The 24,676-nt window shown below is 31.8% G+C and overlaps 1 protein-coding gene across 1 annotated transcript in view; it reads right to left on the bottom strand.

Annotated features, from left to right (window-relative positions):
- The window catches only part of LOC148955377 (neuropeptides capa receptor-like), a 195,910-nt gene that overhangs the window by 26,533 nt on the left and 144,701 nt on the right, over window positions 1-24,676 (bottom strand). The window contains exon 4 of the mRNA XM_089107229.1: window positions 22,649-22,848. Coding sequence (XP_088963355.1) covers window positions 22,649-22,848 — 200 coding nt within the window. The remainder of the gene's footprint in view (window positions 1-22,648; window positions 22,849-24,676) is intronic.

Raw genomic sequence — 24,676 nt, 5'->3', positions numbered from 1 at the left:
AAATTATGAAAAAATTCTCAGTAAGTAACAATTTCTTTCTTGAAGTCAACTCTTGGATACACAATACGGGAATTTCATTCAAGAAATTATGAAAAAATTGTAACTAAGTAGCAAATTATTTCTTGAATTCACTTGTTGAATAAACAAAAAGAAATTTCATTAAATAAATTATGACAAAATTCTCAGTAAGTAAAAAAATATATATTGTTTTCAAGAGTTAGATATACGATGTATAAATTAAATTAAAGAAATTATTAAAAAATTATAATTCTAATTATCAAATTATTTATTTAATTAAAATGTTTTATAAAAATAAATACATTTCTTTAAATAAATTATGAAAAAATTCTAATTAAGTAAAAAACTATTTATTGTTTTCACTAGTTAGATAAACGATGTAGAAATTAATTTCAAGAAATTATGAAAAAATTCTCAGTAAGTAACCATTTCTTTCTTGAAGTCAACTCGTAAGTAACAATTTCTTTCTTGAAATCAACTCTTGGATACACAATACGGGAATTTCATTCAAGAAATTATGAAAAAATTGTAACTAAGTAGCAAATTCTTTCTTGAATTCACTTGTTGAATAAACAAAAAGACATTTCATTCAGGAAATTATGACAAAATTCTAAGTAAGTAACAAACTCTTTATTGTTTTCACGAGTTAGATATACGATGTAGAAATTAAATTCAAGAAATTATGAAAAAATTCTCAGTCTAAGTATCAAATTCTTTCTTGAATTCACCTGTTAGATAAACAAAAAGACATTTTGTTCAAGAAATTATGACAAAATTCTAAGTAAGTAACAAACTCTTTATTGTTTTCACGATTTAGATAAACGATGTAGAAATTAATTTCAAGAAATTATGAAAAACTTCTCAGTAATTAACAATTTATTTCTTGAAGTCAACTGTTGGATACACACTACGGAAATTTCATTCAATAAATTATTAAAATATTTGTAATTAAGTAAAAAAATATTAATTGATTCAAACTATGGTATATACATTAAATATAATTAATTAAATAAATTATGAAAAAATCTCAATTAATTAACTTTTTTTCTATTTATAACAAACAATTTTCACCTATCTACATTATTTAGAAATTTAATTCAAGAAATTATGAAAAAATTCCCAGTAATTAACAATTTCTTTCTTGAAGTCAACTCTTAGATAGACAATACGGAAATTTCATTCAAGAAATTATGAAAGTATTTGTAAGTAAGTAACAATCTCTTAGAGTGGCGCGACACTCTAAGTGAACCTAGATCAACCCAACTTTTTGGATATCTCTCTCACTATGACTCTGTTTGTGTGTCGTGTCGACTTTGCATGTCTCTCGTGTTGTCTAAAAAAAAAACCAGTCTGGTTGAAAACGTGGAGTTTTCGTACTGCTCACTTTTTGCAATGTGTAGGAAACAGTGGGGAATCCACGCTCATTTGGAAAGGTGCCAAGGAAAGGCATGAAAATAGCATGTAGTTTCAAAACGTGTTTAATCATGTTTCTTGAATGAAGTATCTGTAGTGTATATTCAAGAGGTGAAATCAATAAAGAGATTGTTACTTACTTACAAATACTTTCATAATTTCTTGAATGAAATTTCCATATTGTGTATCTAAGAGTTGACTTCAAGAAAGAAATTGTTACTTACTGAGAATTTTTTCATAATTTCTTGAATTAAATTTCTACATCATGTAGCTAAGTGAAAATTGTTTGTGATAAAGAGAAAAAAAGTTACTTACTTGCGATTTTTTTCATAATTTCTTGAAGGAAGTATCTGTACTGTATATCCAAGAGGTGGAATCAATAAAGAGTTTTTTACTTACTTACAAACATTTTCATAATTTCTTGAATGAAATTTTCGTACTGTGTATCCAACAGTTGACTTCAAGAAAGAAATGGTTACTTACTGAGAATTTTTTCATAATTTCTTGAAATTAATTTCTACATCGTTTATCTAACTCATGAAAACAATAAAGAGTTTGTTACTTACTTAGAATTTTGTCATAATTTCTTGAACGAAATATCTTTTTGTTTATCCAACAGGTGAATTCAAGAAAGAATTTGCTACTTAGACTGAGAATTTTTTCATAATTTCTTGAATTTAATTTCTACATCGTATATCTAACTCGTGAAAACAATAAAGAGTTTGTTACTTACTTAGAATTTTTTCATAATTTCTTGAATGAAATGTCTTTTTGTTTATTCAACAAGTGAATTCAAGAAAGAATTTGCTACTTAGTTACAATTTTTTCATAATTTCTTGAATGAAATTCCCGTATTGTGTATCCAAGAGTTGACTTCAAGAAAGAAATTGTTACTTACGAGTTGACTTCAAGAAAGAAATGGTTACTTACTGAGAATTTTTTCATAATTTCTTGAAATTAATTTCTACATCGTTTATCTAACTCGTGAAAACAATAAAGAGTTTGTTACTTACTTAGAATTTTGTCATAATTTATTGAACGAAATGTCTTTTTGTTTATCCAACAGGTGAATTCAAGAAAGACTTTGCTACTTAGACTGAGAATTTTTTCATAATTTCTTGAATTTAATTTCTACATCGCATATCTAACTCGTGATAACAATAAAGAGTTTGTTACTTCCTTAGAATTTTTTTAAAATTTATTGAATGAAATTTCTTTTTGTTTATTCAACAGTTGAATTCAAGAAAGAATTTGCTACTTAGTTACTATTTTTTCATAATTTCTTGTATTTAATTTCCTTATTGTGTATCCAAGAGTTGACTTCAATAAAGAAATTGTTACTTACTGAGAATTTTTTTTCATAATTTCTTGAATTAAATTTCTACATCGTGTAGCTAAGTGAAAATAAAGAAATTGTTACTTACTGAGAATTTTTTCATAATTTCTTGAATTAAATTGTGTATCTAAGAGTTGACTTCAAGAAAGAAATTGTTACTTACTCAGAATTTTTTCATAATTTCTTGAATTAAATTTTTACTTCATGTAGCTAAGTGAAAATTCTTTTTGATAAAGAGAAAAAAAGGTGTTTACTTGCGATTTTTTCATAACTTCTTGAAGGAAGGATTTGTACTGTATATACAAGAGGTTGAATCAATACAGAGTTTTTTACTTAATTATAAATATTTTCATAATTTCTTGAATGAAATTTTCGTAATGTGTATCCAACAGTTGACTTCAAGAAAGACATGGCTACTTACTGAGAATTTTTTCATAATTTCTTGAAATTAATTTCTACATCGTTTATCTAACTCGTGAAAACAATAAAAAGTTTGTTACTTACTTAGAATTTTGTCATAATTTCTTGAACGAAATATCTTTTTGTTTATCCAACAGGTGAATTCAAGAAAGAATTTGCTACTTAGATTGAAAATTTTCTCATAATTTCTTGAATTTGATTTCTACATCGTATATCTAACTCGTGAAAACAATAAAGAGTTTGTTACTTCCTGAGAATTTTTTCATAATTTCTTGAATGAAATGTCTTTTTGTTTATTCAACAAGTTAATTCAAGAAAGAATTTGCTACTTAGTTACAATTTTTTCATAATTTCTTGAATGAAATTCCCGTATTGCGTATCCAAGAGTTGACTTCAAGAAAGAAATTGTTACTTACGAGTTGACTTCAAGAAAGAAATAGTTACTCACTGAGAATTTTTTCATAATTTCTTGAAATTAATTTCTACATTTCTTGAATTAAATTTCTACACAAGAGTTGACTTCAAGAAGGAAATTGTTACTTGCTGAGATTTTTTTCATAATTTCTTGAATTAAATTTCTACATCGTGTATCTAAGTCATGAAAACAATAAAGAGTTTGTTACTTACTTGGAATTTTGTCATAGTTTCTTGAACGAAATGTCTTTTTGTTTATCCAGCAGGTGAATTCAAGAAAGAATTTGCTACTTACTAACAATTTTTTCATATCCATGAGGTGAATTCATGAAAGAGTTTGTTACTTGCTTACAATTTTATCATAACTTCTTAAATGTAATTTCTGCATTGTGTAACTATGAGGTACCTTCAAGAAAGTTTGTTACTTACTTAGAATTGTTTCATAAATTCTTGAACGAAATGTCTTTTTGTTTATCCAGCTGGTGAATTCAAGAAACAATTTGCTACTTACTTACAATTTTTTCATAATTTCTTTAATGAAATTTCTGTATTGTGTATCCAAGAGGTGACCTCAAGAAAGAATTTGTTACTTACTTACAATTTTTTCATAGTTTCTTAAATGAAGTTTCTGCATTGTGTATCCAAGAGGCGACTTCAGGAAAGAGTTTGTTACTTGCTTACAATAGAACTATTCTAAAGAATAAAGACGGGTTAAGCTTAAAGATATTTATTGCTTAAACGTATTGACACATAGCTCAAAGAGACACACAAAGCCCAAAGAAACATACACAGCCCAACGAGACACACACATACCAAAGAGACAAACATAGACCAAAAAGACTCAGACACCCCAAAAAGACACACAGTCCAACGAGACACACACAGCCTAAAGAGACACACACATCACAAATAGACACCCACAGCACAAAGAGACACATACAGCTCAAAGAGACGTACACGGCCCAAAGAGACGCACACATCCAACAGAGAGACACAAAGCCCAAAACGACACAAACAGCCAAAAGAGGCACACACAGACCATAAAGATTCAAACTGCCCAAAGAGATATACAGCATAAAGAGACACACACAGCCAAAAGAGACACACACAGGCTAAAGAGACATACACACAGTCCGAAGAGACACACAAAGCCCAAAGAGACACACATACAGCTCAAAGAGAAAAAAAACGCCCATACAGACACATACATACCAAAAAGATTCAAACCCTCCAAAGAGACACACAGTTACCAAAAAAACACACATTTCCTATAAGATACAAAAAAATAAAAAAGAAACACAGACAGACAAATAAGATTCAAATTGCAATAAGAAAAAAACATCCTCAAGTGACCCACACAGACCAAAATGACACAAACAGCCCAAAGAGACACACATACCCCAAAGAAACACAAACAGCCCAAAGAGACAGAAGCCCAAAGAGACAAACACAGCCCAAAAAAGACACAAACAGCCCAAAGAGACACAAACAGAGCAAAAAGACACAAACAGTCCAACGAGACACACAGCCCAAAGAGACTCACAAAGACCAAAGAAACACACACAGACCAAAAAAAACGCCTATACATACACATACAGACCAAAAGATTCAAACGCTCCAAAGAGACACGAAGAGACCAAAGAGGCATACACGACCTCTAAGAGAAAAAAACAACCTGAAGAAAGACACACAGACCAAAAAGACTCAAACAGCCCAAAGAGACACACATAGCCCAAAGAAACACAAACAGCCCAAAGAGACAGAATCACAAATAGACAAACACCGCCCAAAAAAGACTCAAACATCAAATAGACACACAAACATAAAAAAAATACACTAACAGTCCAACGATACACACAGCCCAAAGAGACTCACAAAGCCCAAAGAAACACACACAGCCCAAAGAGACACAAACAGCCCAAAGAGACAAACACAGATCAAAAAGACTCAAACAGCTCAAAGAGACACACAACCAGACCAAAAAGACTCAAACAGCTCAAAGAGACACACAGCCCAAAGAGACAAGAGACGCATACATCCAACAGAGATAGGCAAAGCCCGAAGAGACACAAATAGCCAAAAAAGTCACACACAGACCATATAGATTCACACTGACCAAAGAGACATACGGCCTAAATAGACACACACAGCCCAAAGAGACACACACAGGATAAAGATAAATACACACAGTTCTAATAGACACACAAAGCCCAAAGAGACACACACACCGCCCAAATAGACAAAAACGCCCATACAGACACATACATACCAAAAAGATTCAAACCCTCCAAAGAGACACACATTGCCCAAAGACACACACATGGCCTCTAAGAGACACAAATACCCAAAAGAAACCCACACAGACCAAAAAACGCCCATACAGACACTTACAGACCAAATCTTCAACGCAGACTGGCCTGGAAGTATTTTCAAAAAAAATCCCTAAAAAAAAAAGGCCACTGATATTGATAAAAAAGGAAGCTTTTGTAACAATTAATACATTAAAAGAATCATCATTTTATTCTAATCCCAAATTACTGATTGAAAGCTAAGCACTTTCAAAAACATTCCCTAAAAAAGGCCCACTGCTCTTGATAAAAATCACACCGTAAATTTCAGCCTATAAGAGAACTATGTGCAGATTTCAGCTCCCGAACAATAGGCTTCTAAGTGCATAATTACCCTAAGTTCCAGTGTCTGTCTTAAGTAGTCAAATAGATTAAGCCCGTAGCATAGTGGTTGTTTCTACTATTCTATTTTAATTTTTCATATACAATGAACCAAAATCAAAGTGAACATGTCTCTCTTTTTTTGAATATTTACTAAAATTGAAAGTAAGGAAAGAATTTCTTCCTTAACTTAATGACAAGACAATTTCTTTTTATTATAATAATGAGAAAATTTTTACTCATCAGAAATTGCTTAGAACTATCCATTTTCTATGTAAATGTTTACAAAAAATGTCTGTAGTGTTAAGTTGAATAAACTATTCAAAACTGTTGAAGAATCTAATTTGAAACCTGAATATATACAAAAAATAATTGCATAACAACGAAACAAGACATGCTGGTTTTGGTTTATCACTAAAAAAAAGACATTGAACTTTGAAATTGCGTAAATTTCTTGGCAAAGAAAGATGTAATGACCAGTAGAATAGAATATCTATCAGAAAAAACCTGTTTGGTACGGGGGCCTTGTAGAATCCATACGATGCATTACTACTCACGGTTGGCTCAACCCCCCAGAGCCATGGGGCAAGGGCTTTAAGTTTTTCCCTGGGGGCAAATAAGGTTTCTATGGAATGGGTGGTCGTATTAAATTCAGATGGGTCTCATTTTATTTTAAATTGGAAGTTATAATGCCCGCTTTAAGATTCAAAGTGATTTGAGAGACCCCCCCCACGCCCCCCCTTTCCCATGACAAACATCCAAACAAAGTTTTGAGACATCAAATTTTCTCAGCATTTTTGAAAGGTTCAGTACCTTTCTTCAACATTTCTCAGTACCTTTCAACAACCTTTCTCAGCATTGTTGAAATAGAACCTTTTTTTCAACATTCTCTTCAACACACGATGAAATTTTAACTTAATACCATTCCCTGGTCCTAAAGCATTGCTAATACGTCCTCTTGACAACCTTTTTATGGGCATACTGTGTTTCGATTTATTTCAATGCAGTTACAATATTGCCCGAAATTTTTACCTAAATACCCTTGGGTTTATTAGCATTAGTAGTACCACCAGCAGTTATAGTAGTAGTATTAGCTTTAGTAGTAGTAGTAGTAGTAGTAATAATAATAGTAGCAGTTGTAGCAGTTTTAGGAGTAGAAGCCTTAGTTTTATGATGCATATTTTGTCTTAATTAGTTTAACACCCCCCATAACAAGCGTTGTAAGTTTTAATGTCACACACGAAACTGTTCCTAAGATATTGCTGATATGCCCTTTTGACAACCTGCATACGGATGGCAGATTGTCATCCGTACAACAGAAATATTCTCTTAAAATTTTCCTTCGTACCTTCATTGGTTGTGGATTTTAAACTCGCCAGAAGACTCTGTGTGTATACATTTAATGCTGCTTTTACCGTTACTGTAACTAACGACACTAATGGCATTAAGTTGAAACTTTTAGGGAACGTTTAGGGGGAGTTTCAATTAAACGAAAAAACTATATGCATGCAGGTATTAAAAGGACATATAAGCAATATAGGGCATTCAAGGACATAGGCAGCGATGCTATATCATAGCTATATCACTGATATTTTAAAGGAGCTAATTTGATTGAAAATTAAAAGTTCTAGTGCACTCTTAAGAGTCAAAAGCGATTCGAGGGCAATCAGCCCTCCTCTTTAGCTCATAGTTTTCCAGTCACTTCCAATAAAAATTTTAAGACAGCCATTTTGTTCAGCATAGCTGAACAGTCTAGTAACTTTATCTCTAGGGTTATTGGGTTGGTCAACCCCCCACAGTTATTTCATTTGTCCATTATACTTAAAAACTAAATGTTGCTTTAAAGTTAAATCAAAACGCACTGTCTGTTTACTGGTTGCCAATAAGACATCTCAGCAATATACCAAGAACGACTGAGGGTATTAAGCTCAAATTTTCGGGGCTACTTCTAATACTACTTCTGCTCTTAAAATTTTACTAATCAAAGGAGTGTAAGTGTATCCAGTTGTGAAGGAGCATAAATATAATTTTTTGGGAATGGTATTAAGTTTGGTCTATCAGGTCAACTAGGGGATGTATATGACTAAATTAAAACTACTATTTGCGTCATGATTTTCGAAAGGGTTTATATTGTTTTAAATTGCTGAAAAAGTTTTTCCACCATACAAATAGCAAGCCAAACTATAAATTCTTGAAATAAACGAAAAAATTCAAACTATTATTTTCATTTTCCCTGAAAAAGATTATCAAACAGTTCGTGGTGACGAACTGCAAGTAAGGAGCGACCCGGCTCAATAGTAACCGAAACTCTAAAAAAGCTTAAGAGGAAAGCGTTGAAGAGGGGACAGCCCCTTTCATATAAGGAATAATTTCTGTTTGTTTTAAGTTTTAATGTCGCTCCTTACTTTCACCTAAAAAACTTGTTTTTTTTTATTTAATTTCTGATCGTTTTTGAATTAATGCAGGTTTTGATTTTGGCTTACAGAACATAAATAATTTAAACGAAATTTGCATATTAATTTTACTTTCTTTTGGTTAAATGGCTTTCTAGAAAGTTGTTTAATTTTATTTATGAACATTTTTATTAGTAATAGATATACGTAACTTACGAATTAACTTACGTAACGAACTTTTATATTCATAGATTTTTAATATGTATATTAGGGGGTTCGCCCCCTAGTCATTACATCGCTCTTTACGCTAAAGTTCGAATTTTGTTCCAGTTCTGTAAAAATTACCCCCCCTTAATCACAAAGGCCGTTAATTTGAATAAATAGCTCTTGTGAAAGTACTAAAAAATCTTTAGCGTGAAGAGCGAGATCTTGACTAGGGGGGCGGGGGGCGAACTCAATCATATACTTAGTAATTCCTGTTCGTTTTAAGTTTTGATGTTGCTCCTTACTTTCAGTCGAAAAACTTGTTTTTTTTTAATTTAATTTCTGATCTTTTTTTAAATAATGCTGGGAAATCGGGCGCTTCTTCATAGTAATGTCCCTTCCTTCATGAACACTTCCTCCATGAAAAGATCCTCTCACGTAACCACCCCCGCGCTACCAGAAAAATCCCCCTGAAAACGTCTGTGTATTTCCCAATAACCAATACTGATATTTTGATATTTAATATAATTAAAAAAAATCTACCAAGCATACAACTGCCACAAATCAGCATCAATGAATAAAGAAACCCAAAGTGAACAGAAATTACAATAAATAACCGAGTTAAACTCAAAACGAGCAGAAATTTATTCCTTAAAATCTCAATTAATTTTTGATTTCTTAAAGTTATAAAAGTGAAAACATTTAAAAGAATTGTTGCATTAAAGTGCAATTTATATTCTGACTTTTAGAAAGCACAGGGGTTTTGAACCCTACTCATGTTAATTCCTGCTCGTTTTGAGTTTGACTCGGTTATTTATAGTAATTTCTGTCCGGTTTGGGTTTCGTTTATCCATTAATGCTGATTTGTGGTAGTTGTATCATTGGTAGATTATTTGATTCTATTATGTTCATTTTTGGTCTAATGGAGTTCTTCACTTTTGTTTGAAAAACTTATTTTGTAGAAAAAGTTTTTTTTTAATTAATCATTTAGTAAAACTGTATAGAGTTGAAAAATTCTCAAGCATTGAATTTGGGTTAATATTGGACTCTGGACCCCTTAAAGGAATCTCTTCGTTGTAAACGCCTATGAGGGTATTAATTATAAACAAAATTTGCGTAATTGTTTTTTTTTCAGTTCCAGTATTCTTATTTTTAACATTGGATTTCATAGCATTCGAATTTGTCTAGTCATTTTCTCTAACTTGTTTTTTCTTTTCTTCATGTTTGTACGAAGATGCCCAATAAATGAAGCAATTTTTAAATGTTTAGTTCACGTTATATAGTAACAGTTTTATTTGCCTCAATGTCTACCCCTTTTATTTCAGTATCCTTTCTTATTTACCCTGAAGAGAAACAAGGTATGATTGGAAAATCCTCCTAAATCTGGGTTGATGCAGGGCTCAAAAGCCATTAGTAGCTATTTTGTCGCTGTAAACATGCATGAATATAAGGTTGCATAAGTTAAGCGCTAATAACAAATTGTATTTCTATAATGATTTTCTTTTTTTATTATTCTCAGTTTTCAACATTGTAATCGCTATATTCAAATTTTTCTCGCAATTTATGATTTAGTTTTCTTCTGCAAGTTTGCACCGCAAGCGCCCAATAAATAAAAAAATTTAAAAATGTTGCTCTTGCCTCTTTTTCTCATCCTCCTCAGTAAAAAAAAATAATTAAACAGTTTTATTGCTTTATAAACTTTGACATGAAAGGAATAATTATTCGATCAAAGGGAGATTAAATCGTAATTCTTTCTAGAATCGCCAAAGATCGTCAAGAATTAAATTCAGAATTTGATCAGATACAAGAAAACGATATTTTTCTTGCCTTTTGTAGTCGCCAAGGCCACTCTTTGAGTAACCAACCGCTGTTTGAACACACTTTATACAACAAACCCCTCACGTAGCCCCGGAAAACACTGGATCAAACTTCAAAATAACCAGTCTAATAAAGTCGGTAGAAATCTAAAAAAACATTATCTCAAGAAGCGACATGACCCCAAGGACTAGGGCTCTAAGCTACACAAATAACCCTTTTAAAAGAATGGTTTAATACACATATTAGTAGATATCTATGTTCCATTTTGGTTGAGGCCATAGGAACCACTGAAGCGTATCATGTTGAATGAACTTTATCAAGGCCATCCCCTAGGGCACTCTTGAGTTTGAACAAACTTTATCTAGGTCGTCCACTAGGGCACTCTTGAGGTTGAACGAACTTTATCGTATCAAGTTGAATGAACTTTATCTAGGTCATCCCCTAAGGAACTCTTGAGGTTGAACGAGCTTTATCTAGGTCATTCTCTATTGAGGTTGAACAAACTTTATCTAGGTCATTCTCTATTGAGGTTGAATGAACTTTATCTAGGAACCACTGAAACGTATCAAGTTGAGTGAGCATTATCTAGGTCATCCCCTAGGGCACTCTTGAGGTTGAACGACATTTATGTAGGTCATTCTCTATTGAGGTCGAACGAACTTTATCTAGGTTAGTCTCTATTGAGGTTGAGCAAACTTTATCAAGGCTAATCCCCTAAGGCACTCTTGCATAATCTGGTTTTGAACGTTAGGGAGCGCTCAAAGTTGAAACTAATGAGAATGTAGATGCTAAAGAAAGAATTTTAATAGAGAAATTCAGAACAATCCTTAGAAATCCTTAGAAATCAACTAGTGTGATGATTATGGGTTTGAACAATCAAGGACCACAACCATCAATGACCCTAAACACCAGGGACCTCAAAAGGCCCCCTCTCCCCAACCTCCAAGGGGCCCCCTTTCTTCAACTTTTTTGTCCCTGCTCCTATTTTTTTATATTTTTTGAAGTTTTTTGGACTTTTTTAATTTTTTTTTAACATGGTAATGTTTTTACAACTTTTTTTTTACATGTCTTAGAATGACATGAAATATACTTAAAACATAAAAAATCCAAATTTAATATTTTTGAAATACAAAATGGGAATGATATAAATATGTTACTCGTGAGTTTTAATATTAGAAACATAATGTTTGTAAAGTAATGTGAGTAATGTGAAAGTAATAAGTAATGTGAGAGGGCCCCCTCTCCCCAACCTCCAAGGGGCCCCCTCCATCCAACTTTTTTGGCCCCTTCTCCCATATTTTATATTTTTTTGAAGTTTTTTTTGTTTGATTTTTTTTTTAACATGGTAATTTTTTTTCAACTTTTTTTTACATGTCTTAGAATGACATGAAATATACTTAAAACATAAAAAATTCACATTTAATATTTTTTAAATACAAAATGGGACTGATATAAATATGTTACTCGCGCCTCTTACTGTTAAAAAAATAATATTTGCAGTAGCACTTTTTTGGACTGAATTTTTTTTTGGACAGACATTATTCAACTTTTTTTACAGGTCTTAGAATGACATAAAGCATACTAAAAACAAAGAAAATTCACATTTAATATTTTCCAAATTCAAAATGAGAATGATATAGAAATGTTAGTCGTGACTTTTAGTATTAGAAAAATAATGTTTGTAGTAGCACTTTTTTTCGGACTGAATGTTTTTGGACTTAGAAATTATTCAATTTTTTTTTACGTATTTTAAAAGACATGAAATATGCTTACGCCGGTACCAATCGTACTCTTTGCTTGCTCATAAACACGGCGCAGCTTTCCCATTGGTACTCTATGACAGGTTATTGACAGTACCTAGTTTATTGCATGTATTAAATCAGTAATTTTTACGCAATGGAAGGATAAACACATAGGTCATATCTTTAAAATAGTGAAGATGGAGCATTTCAAGAAAGTGTGTTCACATGATAGTGTTATTGTAGCATTGAATGCTGACAAGGAGAAGTATTTGAACTATGAAACAAGTACAAGTGGTAGCACTATCGGAAACGTATGCGTGCATTGTCGTGACAGTAAGGAATTAAATTTATTTGGAGTACCAAAAAAATTCAACTCTTATAATGGTGGATATGCGAGATTGAGATCTCCGGAGGTGATTGCTCTCAAAGAGAATGCCAACATAAAAATAATAGTTGATGAAGAAGGGCATCTTCTTACTAGTGCTTGTGGTAACATGTTACCCAGTGTTAAACCCCATCGTCAGGGTTCGGGTATTAGCATTCAACGCAAGGTCAGAAGAAGACAGGTGTACTCTTCTACTAATATCATAAACCATATCTTGTCTACGTGCCGGAACTGTTACCTGTGTAAAATAATGTGGCAACAGGCAGTTAAATTGCCAGAAAAATAAAAAGGGCATTGGTAGAAAATATCACTAAGGAATATAAAGATGAATCGATGAAAAACAAAGTGTCACCAAACGTTACTACAATCATTGATAATATAGTCAATGAACCTAATAATAGCAAAGATAAAATGCATATTGAACATGTGGATGACCCCACAGTAAAAATTGTGTAGGACTCAAAATGGAATAATAATTATTCTACTGGTTACGAACTAAGAGAAGAGAGTAACTATAGTATCAAGAGAGAATAAGATGAATTATTTTATGGAGCACATTCAAAATGTCCAAAGTTGTCCAATGATGTTAAGAATTATAATAATGTATGAAACATATTATTATATTAATATTCTAGATGTCATTATTATATTAAAAATATATTATGCATTACTTTGTTACGCGATCATTATTTTTTAGGGTATGCTAGAACGTTAAACGTTTAGAGTATCTATTAAAAATTTGGAGATATAAGAAAAGGAATTTTCAGAAATATAGATACTACTACTAGCAGGCTCATAGGGGATATATTAAAAAATTAGATAGGTTAAAATAATTTTTACCAAAGTCTGAGAGAGATGAGCTGAATTTTTTTCTCAAAAATCTCCACAGACAAGCAAACACCCGTCCCGACATAGACAGAGAGAGTTTTCAGTTTTCAGAAACAGGAACATCAACTTTTAAAGTACATCTGGTTTTATTTATAATATTTGATTTTTTGTAAAGTCGTAACAAACTCTTTCTTGAATTCACCTCTTGGATACACAATACAGACATTTCATTCAAGAACTTATGAAAAAATTGTAAGTAAGTAAGAAAATCTTTCCTGAATTCACCTCTTGAATACATAATACAGAAATTTCATTCAAGAAACTATGAAAATATTGTAAGTAAGTAACAAACTTTTTTTTGAATTCACCTCTTGGAAACACAATACAGACATTTCATTCAAGAAATTGTGAAAAATTTGTAAGTAAGTAACAAACTCTGTCTTGAATTCACCTCTTGGATGTACAATACAGACATTTCATTCAAGAAATTATAAAAAAATTGTAAGTAAGTAACAAACTCTTTCTTGAATTCACCTCTTGGGTACACATTACAGAAATTTCATTCGAGTAAATATGAAATAATTGTAAATAAGTAACAAACTCTTTCTTGAGTTCACCTCTTGGATACACAATACAGAAATTTCATTCAGGAAATTATGAAAAAATTGTAAGTATGTAAAAAACTCTTTCTTGGATTCACCTCTTGGATGCACAATACGGGAATTTCATTCAAGAAATTATGAAAAAATTGTTTGTAAGTCGCAAACTCTTTCTTGAATTCTCCGCTTGGATACACAATACAGAAATTTCATTCAAGAAATTATGAAAAAATTGCAATTTCCACGCTTCATTTGCAAGCAATACATACTTATAGTTTTATGACTCCTCTCCGCAATGAGTTCGACGGATTTTATGATTCCTTCCAACAATAAATTCAGATGGTTTTAGGACTCATCTCCCTAGCCATAAGTCCTTTTAACCTTGAGCAAAGGTATAAAAGTTTGATGAAGTACTTCTCTACTTAAATACTACATTAATAGCTTGCAGGATGATAGGACTATATGACACAGAATTTATTGGTTTGAAAAAATCATCTTATGGTGTTATATTTGAATGCGCGTTTTTATTATTGTCTATGGAACTCGAAGAAATTGACTGTTATCATTGGATAGTGAACTATAATATGCTTGAGTATGATAAAAGCTTGTGGAGTACTACATTACGCCGTATAAACAGACTGGGATCCTACGATAGAGTGATTACACCACATAATAAAAGTGGTAGAGAACTGAGAAATTTTCAGCAAGAAGTCAGTGAAATTTGCAGATTTTTTTTGGGTTGAAGCACTATACGTAAAGGGTACCGTACCTACAGATAAAGTGTTAATTCAAAAGTGTGACCCTACGATTCCACTTTTCAATCTATAAGAATTTAAGTGTCCTAAATTTGAAGAAACTTATCACCGTCCTGAAAACGACGTTAGATTCTTTGCGCAGTGGATACCTAGAGACATACCTTATCGCGATAAGTGCATAAGACATGGTAAAAACTATTCTATATCATGGGATCCTCGTTTGTGGATGTTTAATAGTGAACTTCAAGTATTATTTTTATGTAAATATGGGTTTTTTCAAAAAAATAATTCCTTTTTAATATGTTTAAGCAATAAATGTCTTTAAGCTTAACCCGTCTTTATTCTTTAGAACAGTTCTATTCATTCATGAAATTATGAAAAAATTGAAAGTAAGTAACAATCTCTTTCCTAAATTTACCTCTTGAATACACAATATGGAAATTTAATTCAAGATATTATCAAAAAATTGTAAGTAAGTAACAAACTCTTTATTGATTTTGCCTCTTGGATACACAATACGAAAATTTCATTCAAGAAATTATGAAAAAATTGTAAGTAAGTAATAATCTCTTTCTTGAATTCAATTCTTTGATGCAGAATACAGAAATTTCATTCAAAAAATTATGAAAAAAATGTAAGTCAGAAACAATTTCTTTCCTGGATTTACCTCATAGATACACAATACGGAAATTTCATTCAAGAAATTATGACAAAATTGTAAGCAAGTAACAAAATCTTTCTTGAATTCGTCTCTTGGATACACAGAAATTTCAGAAATTTCATACAGAAATTTCATTCGGGAAATTATGAAACAATTGTAAGTAAGAAACAATCTCCTTCTTGAAGTCACCTCTTGGATACACAATGCAGAAATTTCATTCAAGAAATTTTAAAAAAAATTGTAAGTAAGTAACAAACTCTTTCTTGAATTCGCCTGCTGGATACACAATACAGAAAATTCATTCAATAAATTATAAAAAAAAGATTGTAAGTAAGTAATAAACTCCTTCTTGAATTCACCTCTTGGATACACAATACATACATTTCAGTCAAAGAACTATGAAGAAAGTGTAAGTTAGTAACAAAGTCTTGCATGAATTCACCTCTTGAATACACAATACAGAAATATCATTAATTAAACAATGAAAAAATTCTAGGTAAGTAATAAACTCTTTCTTGAATTAACTCTTTGATACACAATACAGAAATTTCATTCATGAAATTATGAAAAAATTATAAGTAATGAAAAAACTCTTTCTTGAATTTACTCTTGGATACACAATAAACAAATTTCATTCATGAAATTATGAAAAATTTGTAAGTAAGTAACAATCTCTTTCTTGAATTCTCCTCTTGGATACACAATACGGAAATTTCATTCAAGAAATTATGAAAAAATTGTAAGTAAGTAACCAACTCTTTTTTGATGTCACCTCTTGGATACACAATACGGAAATTTCGTTCAAGAAACTAAGAAAAAATTGTAAGTAAGTAACAAACTCTTTCTTGAATTCGCCTCTTGGATACACAATACAGAAATTTCATTCAAGAAACTATGAAAAAATTGTAAGTAAAAACATCATTCAATTCAACGAATAAATTTCAAAACAAACTTTGAAACATCAACAGAATGTAACAATGACAAGGTAAACCACAACACAACACTACAACAATGATATAGCCCTAAGAAAGAGAGATGAAAAGGATTCTTTTTAGAGTTAGAGACGTATTAAGGGGTATTTATCAAAATTCAGTTAGAAACAGACACTACTGATAAGCTCACAAGTGGTATACTAGATTCTTAAACAGATGAAACATAATATTCACTTTGAAACATGTTTTTTTGTTCAAGAACGCAATGGGGTAAACATTCCAGTGAAATCTTCACCTACAACTGAAGGCTATGGTATTTATAAACGATACATGGGATCAAGAAGCTATAGTCAAAACCATATTGATCTTCGGCTTTAACTACCAGGATATACCTCCCGACCTTTACTATTGCAAGAAAAATATACTGGTCTTAAACGAGAGGATGTTAGACCAAGGATGTTTAATGGAAGGTGGTCAAAGGATTTCATCGATACCAAAGAACTTGTAAAAGCTGGATTCTTTTTTGTTGACCATAGTGACCAGGTTCAGTGTGCTTTTTGTGCATGTTTGGTTAGAAAATGGGAAAAGGGTGATTTTCCTATAGATGAACACAGAAGGCACTTTGAGACATGTTCTTTTGTTCATGGAGTTGATGGGGGAAACATTCCAGTGAAACCTATTGCTTTAACTGGAGGCTTTGACATTTGTGAGCGATACAGGGGATCAAGAAGTTATAGTCAAACCATATTGATCTTCGTCTGCAACCACCAGGATATACCTCCCGAACTTTGCTATTGCACGAAAAATGTACTGGTCTTAAACGAGAGGATGTTAGGCTAAGAATGTTTAATGGAAGGTGGTCAAAGGATTTCATCGATACCAAAGAACTTGTAAAAGCTGGATTTTTTTTTGTTGACCTTAGTGACCAGGTTCAGTGTGCTTTATGTGCATATGTGGTTGGAAACTTGGAAAAGGGTGATTTTCATATAGATGAACACAGAAGGCACTTTGAAACATGTTCTTTTGTTCAAGGACTTCATGGAAGAAACATTCATGTTAAACCCTTTGCTTTAACTGGAGGCTATGACATTTGCGAGCGATACATGGGGTCAAGAAGCTATAGTCAAAGCTAGATTAATATTCGACTGCAATTACCAAGATATACCTCCCAACCATTACTGACACAAGAAGAACGTACAGCTCTCAAATGAGAGGATGTTAGACTCAGAACGTTTTTATTCAAAGATATTAATAAGTTGTAATATTCTATGTCTCATTATTGGAATAAAAATATTCCTTTGCATCATGGTGCTGTTCCGTTTCTTTGTTAGAGGCACACTTTTGTTAGACAATGGAACGCATTTTTTTCTTAACGTCATTACATTGATATTTTTTAAATAAAAAAAAAAAAACTTTGGAATGTGTATACTGGTCATTATTTTTTTATTCAAGTAGAACAGAATATTTTGTGTGGTAGTTTGTTTGTAATCAGCAGTATGAGTCAATTCAAAATGAATAAAGCGGGACAAAAACCCTCTAGATCCTGTCTACATGTTGAAACTGTTATCTGTTTAAAAATAGTTTTGTAATAGACAATGAAATCGCAAGTAAAATAACTATGGCATTAGCATATAATATCGACAAGGTAATTAAAGACAATTTAACTAAAAGCAAAGCACCAGTGAACGTTAAGATTCAAGATAAAACAAGATGTATTATTTTTGGAACGGATTTAAAGCATTCAAACTTTTTATTATGATGTCAATAACATGTAGTATTGTACGTGACATTATTTCAATAAAAAATTTTCATTGAATTACTTTGCTATGTTTCCAATATTTTTAGGGATACGCCAGCAACTCCATTATTTAGAATATCTATTCAAAAGTCAGAGATGCAAGAGGAATTTTCAGACAGAGAGACACTAATACCAGGTGCACTTCAAATATTTCATTTTTTTACTAAAGCAAGTGCTGTCATCTATTTCAATTAAGTCAATTTCTTCGAGTTCCAAGGACAATAATTAAAAATCGCATTCAAATATAACACCACAAGATGATTTTTTCTAACCGATAAATTCTGTGTCATATACTCCTATCATCGTTGAAGCTATTAATATAGTATTTAATTAGAGAAGTACTTCATTAAACTTTTATACCTTGGCTCAAGCTTAAAAGGACTTATGGCTAGGGGGATGAGTCCTAAAACCATCTGAATTCATTGTGGGTAGGAGTCATAAAACCCGTTGAATTCATTGCGGAGAGGAGTCATAAAAGTCTCGGTATCTATTACATGCAAATGAAGCGTAGAAATTACAATTTTTTCATAATTTCTTGAATGAAATTTCCGTATTGTGTATCCAAGAGGTGAATTCAAAAAAGAGTTTGTTACTTACTTACAATTTTTTCATAATATCCTTAATGAAATTTCTGTATTGTGTATCCAAGAGGCAAATTCAAGAAAGAGTTTATTACTTATTTACATTTTTTTCATAATTTCCTGAATGAAATTTCTGTGTTGTGTATCCAAGAGGTGAATTCAAGAATGAGTTTATTACTTACTTACAACTTTTCCATAATTTCTTGAATGAAATTCATGTATTGTGCATGCAACAGGTGAGTTCAAGAAAGAGTTTGTTACTTACTTACAATTTTTTCATAATTTCTTGAATGAAATTTCTGTATTGTGCATCCAAGAGGTGAATTCAAGAAATAGTTTGTTACTAACTTACAATTTATTCATAATTTCTTGAATGAAACGTCTGTATTGTATATCCAAGAGGTGAATTCAAGAAAGAGTTTGTTACTGACTTATAATTTTTTCATAATTTCTTGGATGAAATTTCTGTATTGTGTTTCCAAGAGGTGAATTCAAAAAAGAGTTTGTTACCCACTTACATTGTTTTCATAGTTTCTTGAATGAAATTTCTGTATTGTGTATCTGAAAGGTGAATTCAAAAAAGAGTTTGTTACTCACTTACAATTTTTTCATAGTTTCTTGAATGAAATGTCTGTATTCTGTGTTCAAGATGCGAATTCAAGAAAGAGTTTGTTACGACTTTATTAAAAATCAAATATTATTAATAAAATCAGGTGTACTTTAAAAGCGGATGTTCCTGTTTCTGATAACTGAAAATTCTCTCTGTCTGTGTGTCTGGACAGGTGTGTGCTTGTCTTTGGAGATTTTTGAGAAAAAAATTCAGCTCATATCTCTCAGACTTTTTTAAAAGTTATTTTAACCTATCTAATTTTCTAATATATCCCCTATGAGCCTGCTAGTAGTAGTATCTATATTTCTGAAAATTCCTTTTCTTATATCTCCAACTTTTTAATAGATATTATAAACGTTTAAAGTTCTAGCATACCCTAAAAAATAATGATCACGTAACAAAGTAGTGTATAATATGTTTTTAATGTAAAAATGACATCTAGAATATTAATATAATAATATGTTTCACACATTATTATACATTATTAACATCATTGAACAACTTTGAATATTCTGAATCTGGTTCATAAAATAAATCATCATGTTCATTCTTGATACTAGAGTTACCCTCTTCTCTTAGTTCGTAACCAGTAGAATAAAAATTATTCCATTTTGAGTCATACACAATTTTTACTGGGGGGTGATCCACATGTTCAATATTCATTTCATCTTTGCTATTATTAGGTTCATTGACTATATTGTCAATGGTGGTATTAAGGTTTGCTGGCACTTTGTTTTTCATCGATTCATCTTTATATTCCTTAGTGATATATTCTACCAATGCCCTTTTTATTTTTCCGGGAATTTCACTGTCTATTACCACATCATTTTTACACAGGTAACAGTTCCGGTACGTAGACAAGGTAACGTTTATGATATTAGTAGAAGAGTACACCTGTCTTCTTTTGACCTTCCGTTGAATGCTATTACCCGAAAGCTGACTATGGGGTTTAACACTGGGTAACATGTTACCACAAGGACAAACAAGAAGATGCCCCTCTTCATCAACTATTATTTTTATGTTTGCATTCTCTTTGAGTGCAATCATCTCCGGAGATCTCAATCTCGCATATCCACCATCATAAGAGTTGAGTTGTTTTGGTACTCCAAAGAAATTTAATTCCTCACTGGCATGACAATGCACGCATACGTTTCCTATAGTGCTCCCACTTGTACTTGTTTTATAGATCAAATACTTCTCCTTGTCAGCATTCAATGCTATAATAACACTGTCATGTAAACACACTTTCTTAAAATGCTCCATCTTGATTTTTTTTAAAAAAGTTGAATAATTTATAAATCCAAAAAAACATTCAGTCCAAAAAAAAGTGCTACTGCAAACATTATTTTTCTAATAGTAAAATTCACGACTAACATATCTATATCATTCTTATTTTGAATTTGGAAAATATTAAATGTGAATTTTTTATGTTTTAAGTATGTTTTATCTCATTCGAAGACATGTAAAAAAAATTTGAATAATAGCTGTCAAAAAAAAATTCAGTCCAAAAAAAAGTGCTACTACAAACATTATTTTCCTAATAGTAAAAGTCACGAGTAACATATTTATATAATTCCCATTTTGTATTTCAAAAATTATAAATTTGAATTTTTTATGTTTTAAGTATATTTCATTTCATTCTAAGACAATAAAAAAAAGTTGAAAAAAATTTACCATGTTAAATTTTTTTTAAAGTTAAAAAAAACTTCAAAAAAAGTATAAAAAATGGGGGAAGGGGCCCAAAAAATTTGAGGGAGGGGGCTCCTTGGAGGTTGGGGAGAGGGGCCCTTGGAGGTTGAGTTCCTTGGTGGTTGCGGTCCTTGATGGTTCAAACCCATAACCACCTCACTAGTTGATGTCTAAGGATTCCTAAGGATTGTTCTGAATTTCTTTATTCAAATTCTTTTCTTAGCATCTACACCTTCATTAGTTTCAACTTTGAGCGCTCCCTAACGTTCAAAACCAGATTATACAAGAGTGCCATAAGGGATTAGGCTTGATAAAGTTTGCTCAACCTCAATAGAGAATGACCTAGATAAAGTTCGTTGAACCTCAATAGAGAATGACCTAGATAAATGTCATTCAACCTCAAGAGTGCCCTAGGGGATGACCTAGATAATGCTCACTCAACTTGATACGTTTCAGTGGTTCCTAGATAAAGTTCATTCAACCTCAATAGAGAATGACCTAGATAAAAGTTCAACCTCAATAGAGAATGACCTAGAAAAAGTTCGTTCAACCTCAAGAGTGCCCTAGGGGACGACCTAGATAAAGTTTGTTCAACCTCAAGAGTGCCCTAGGGGATGACCTTGATAAAATTCATTCAACTTGATACGCTTCAGTGGTTCCTATGGCCTCAACCAAAATGGAACATAGATATCTACTCATATTTTATGAGAAAGGTGGGTATGTTATACCCTGCTGGAGTTAAAGGAATCCGTAGATCTTCAATCTGTGCGATTGGAAGATTAAAGTGGGGTAATTTCGCTCTTCGACACTTTGTCATTTCAACTGCCAATTGGGCATTTCCAAAGTAAAATACAGCAAGTGCATATTCCACAAATGATGCTTAGTGCAGAAGAGCTTTTGAAATCAGAATTTAGAAGTATGAAGCTAAAAATACAATAGGATAGTCCTAAAACAAAATAAAACTTACATCCTAAACAGTTCTATGGCTTCCAATTGCCAACTTAGTAACCCAGGATGGGCATGTTTATTACAGGGCGCACATTGAAATATGCCTTCAAAGTCACCGTAAGCACATCTTTCATAAAATTATGTGGCAATGATTTATTTAATTGCAGAAAATAATGACAAGATAGTTCAATCTTTGTTAAGGAACGACCCTTTTTAAAATTTACTCCATAATTGAAATTACACATTAAACTAGTAATTTAATTTAGAAAAAATTACGCAACAAATGACTAAGGTAAATAAAAGGGAGATTAAAATGAATTAATCAATATGGCTGCGCTGAACTGTAATATGGTCAATTGTAACCCCAATTACACATTATCCGAAGCAGTTACCCCAAGTTGTTTCAATCATGAAAAACGAGTGCTTACAACTTACTTCCAGGGTAAGGTCGGTAATGAACCGCCGTATGGATCGCAAAAGGGACGGAGCTGACAAAGGATATCATCCAAATCAGAGCAGTTATCTTAGCGGCTCTTCCCAAACCAGCCATTGTATACGCACATAAAGGATGACATATTGCTAGGTATCTTTCCAGACTAAAAGCAACTATTGTCAACACAGACGCACAATTTGTCCTAGAAAATAAACGTTTAATAAGCAAGAATTATGCCCTAGATAAATACATGTATACTGCAGAGCCTGAGGCATTGACACAACACCAAATTCAGAATATAAAGCAGGAGACCTAGTCAAAGACAGGTTCGGGGACAAGGTAAGAGGCGGAGAGTGTTCTTTGGGATTTGTTTACGAAAGACTACATGCAACTCGTTGATATTTGTGGTCAGACAGTAATAGTTTGCAATTTCAATAGGAGTCTTCTTTCCTTTCTTTTTAAATTTTTGCAGAGCAAGTGGGTTTTCCGGTACTCTCTGTATTTTTAAGAATTCTATATGGAGACAACATACTTCAAAATATTGTTTACAATTTTTTCCCTTGATTTTTTTTTTTGTATAAATAGATTTAAATTCGATTCTTCCGTCCACATACGAATTGGCAGTTTAATGCCTTATCCTAATATGTAAAATATGACCATCTCTTGGGAGTTTAAAAACTACGCAATAAGTTTCAAAATTTTTAAAACTAAAAATTTATGAGAAGACTTTCAGAGAAAACCCTTATTCCTAAAGATCCACCCATAGGAAACATTTATAACGGCTCTATGGACGATGGACAATTCATATTAAATTATACTTTAGACTGCAAAATATTTATTTAAGCAGAAATATATATGTAATTTTTAAAAATAACGCAAATGCCTAGTTGTATGCTGCAGCGCTGCCACTTAAACAAAACTAAAACTAAAGCCACCTTTAACTAACTTATCAAACAAAAAACACAAGGAAAAACCGAATTGGATCTGTTGCCTTGCAGATTCAACTTTAAGATGGTTGTTTAGCAACCTATGAAATGAACATTTATGAGAATATTACCTATAATGGTAAAAAGGTAAAGGTAAAGGTAAAGGTACCTATAATGGGGCATGAATAGCTCTTTAAAAGATTGCTATTACCTTACATATCAAAATTCAAGAAGCATTCAGCATTTAAAAATTCAGCATTGCTTATGCTGAAAGCATAACAATTTCCTTCAGCTTAGCGTGAGACAAGACAAAGAGAAGGGACAGAATAGATGGGAAATACATAATCTGGGTTATATATTTGCCTTTGCCTATTAGGGGGGAGGTAAAGTATTTGGACAGTGTGAAGTTAGAAAACAATTCTTCCTTCATAATATACAGAATAATTGTACCTAACAAATTTGGCATATAGAACTGCGGTATCCCCCCTCCCCTAATGAGCAAATATATAGCCCAAATTTGTTTCTAAAGTGTTATATTTTTATCATACTTAGGATTAGATTTTTATCATTCAATTAGGATTGAGCGTCAGAGATACATATTAGAAGAATATTAGGTAGGGGCTATATCATACAGGTACCCAGAATTGTTTATTTCAGCATTTAAACTTTAGCTGAATTAATTTTCTTCAACTAGTTAAAGATGTTGTTTACAAAGCTTTATTCTCAAGGACATTTCCTCCTCATACCCCTTAAATCTAATTGAAGTGTGCATTCGAAGGATAGTCTTTGAAATCTGATTCAATCTCGTCCGAAATTAATGAGCAACTGTTGTCTTCAACACAAACCTAGAACTAAGACGAATATGCTTTCTATACAAATAATAAACACAATTTTTTTCTACCCATTTTTAAAATGGACTAAAAAGTAGAAAATGATTTTTATTTTTCTCTAGAAGCTATGAATGTAAGTGAAAACAATGGACGAAAAACGGTTTGAGCTTTACATAACATTAATTAAAAAAAAACTGTTTCTACAAAATAAGTTTTTCAAAGAAAAGTAAAGAACTCCATTAAACAAAAAAAGAGCAAAAATAAAATCAAATAG

The sequence above is a fragment of the Artemia sp. Qi Xiang Cuo genome, chromosome 2 (assembly GCF_049724085.1).
Source record: "Artemia sp. Qi Xiang Cuo chromosome 2, ASM4972408v1, whole genome shotgun sequence".
In the NCBI taxonomy this organism is placed as follows: domain Eukaryota; kingdom Metazoa; phylum Arthropoda; class Branchiopoda; order Anostraca; family Artemiidae; genus Artemia; species Artemia sp. Qi Xiang Cuo.
Note: the sequence above shows the minus strand (reverse complement) of the source record. Positions and strands in the feature narration are given on the sequence as shown.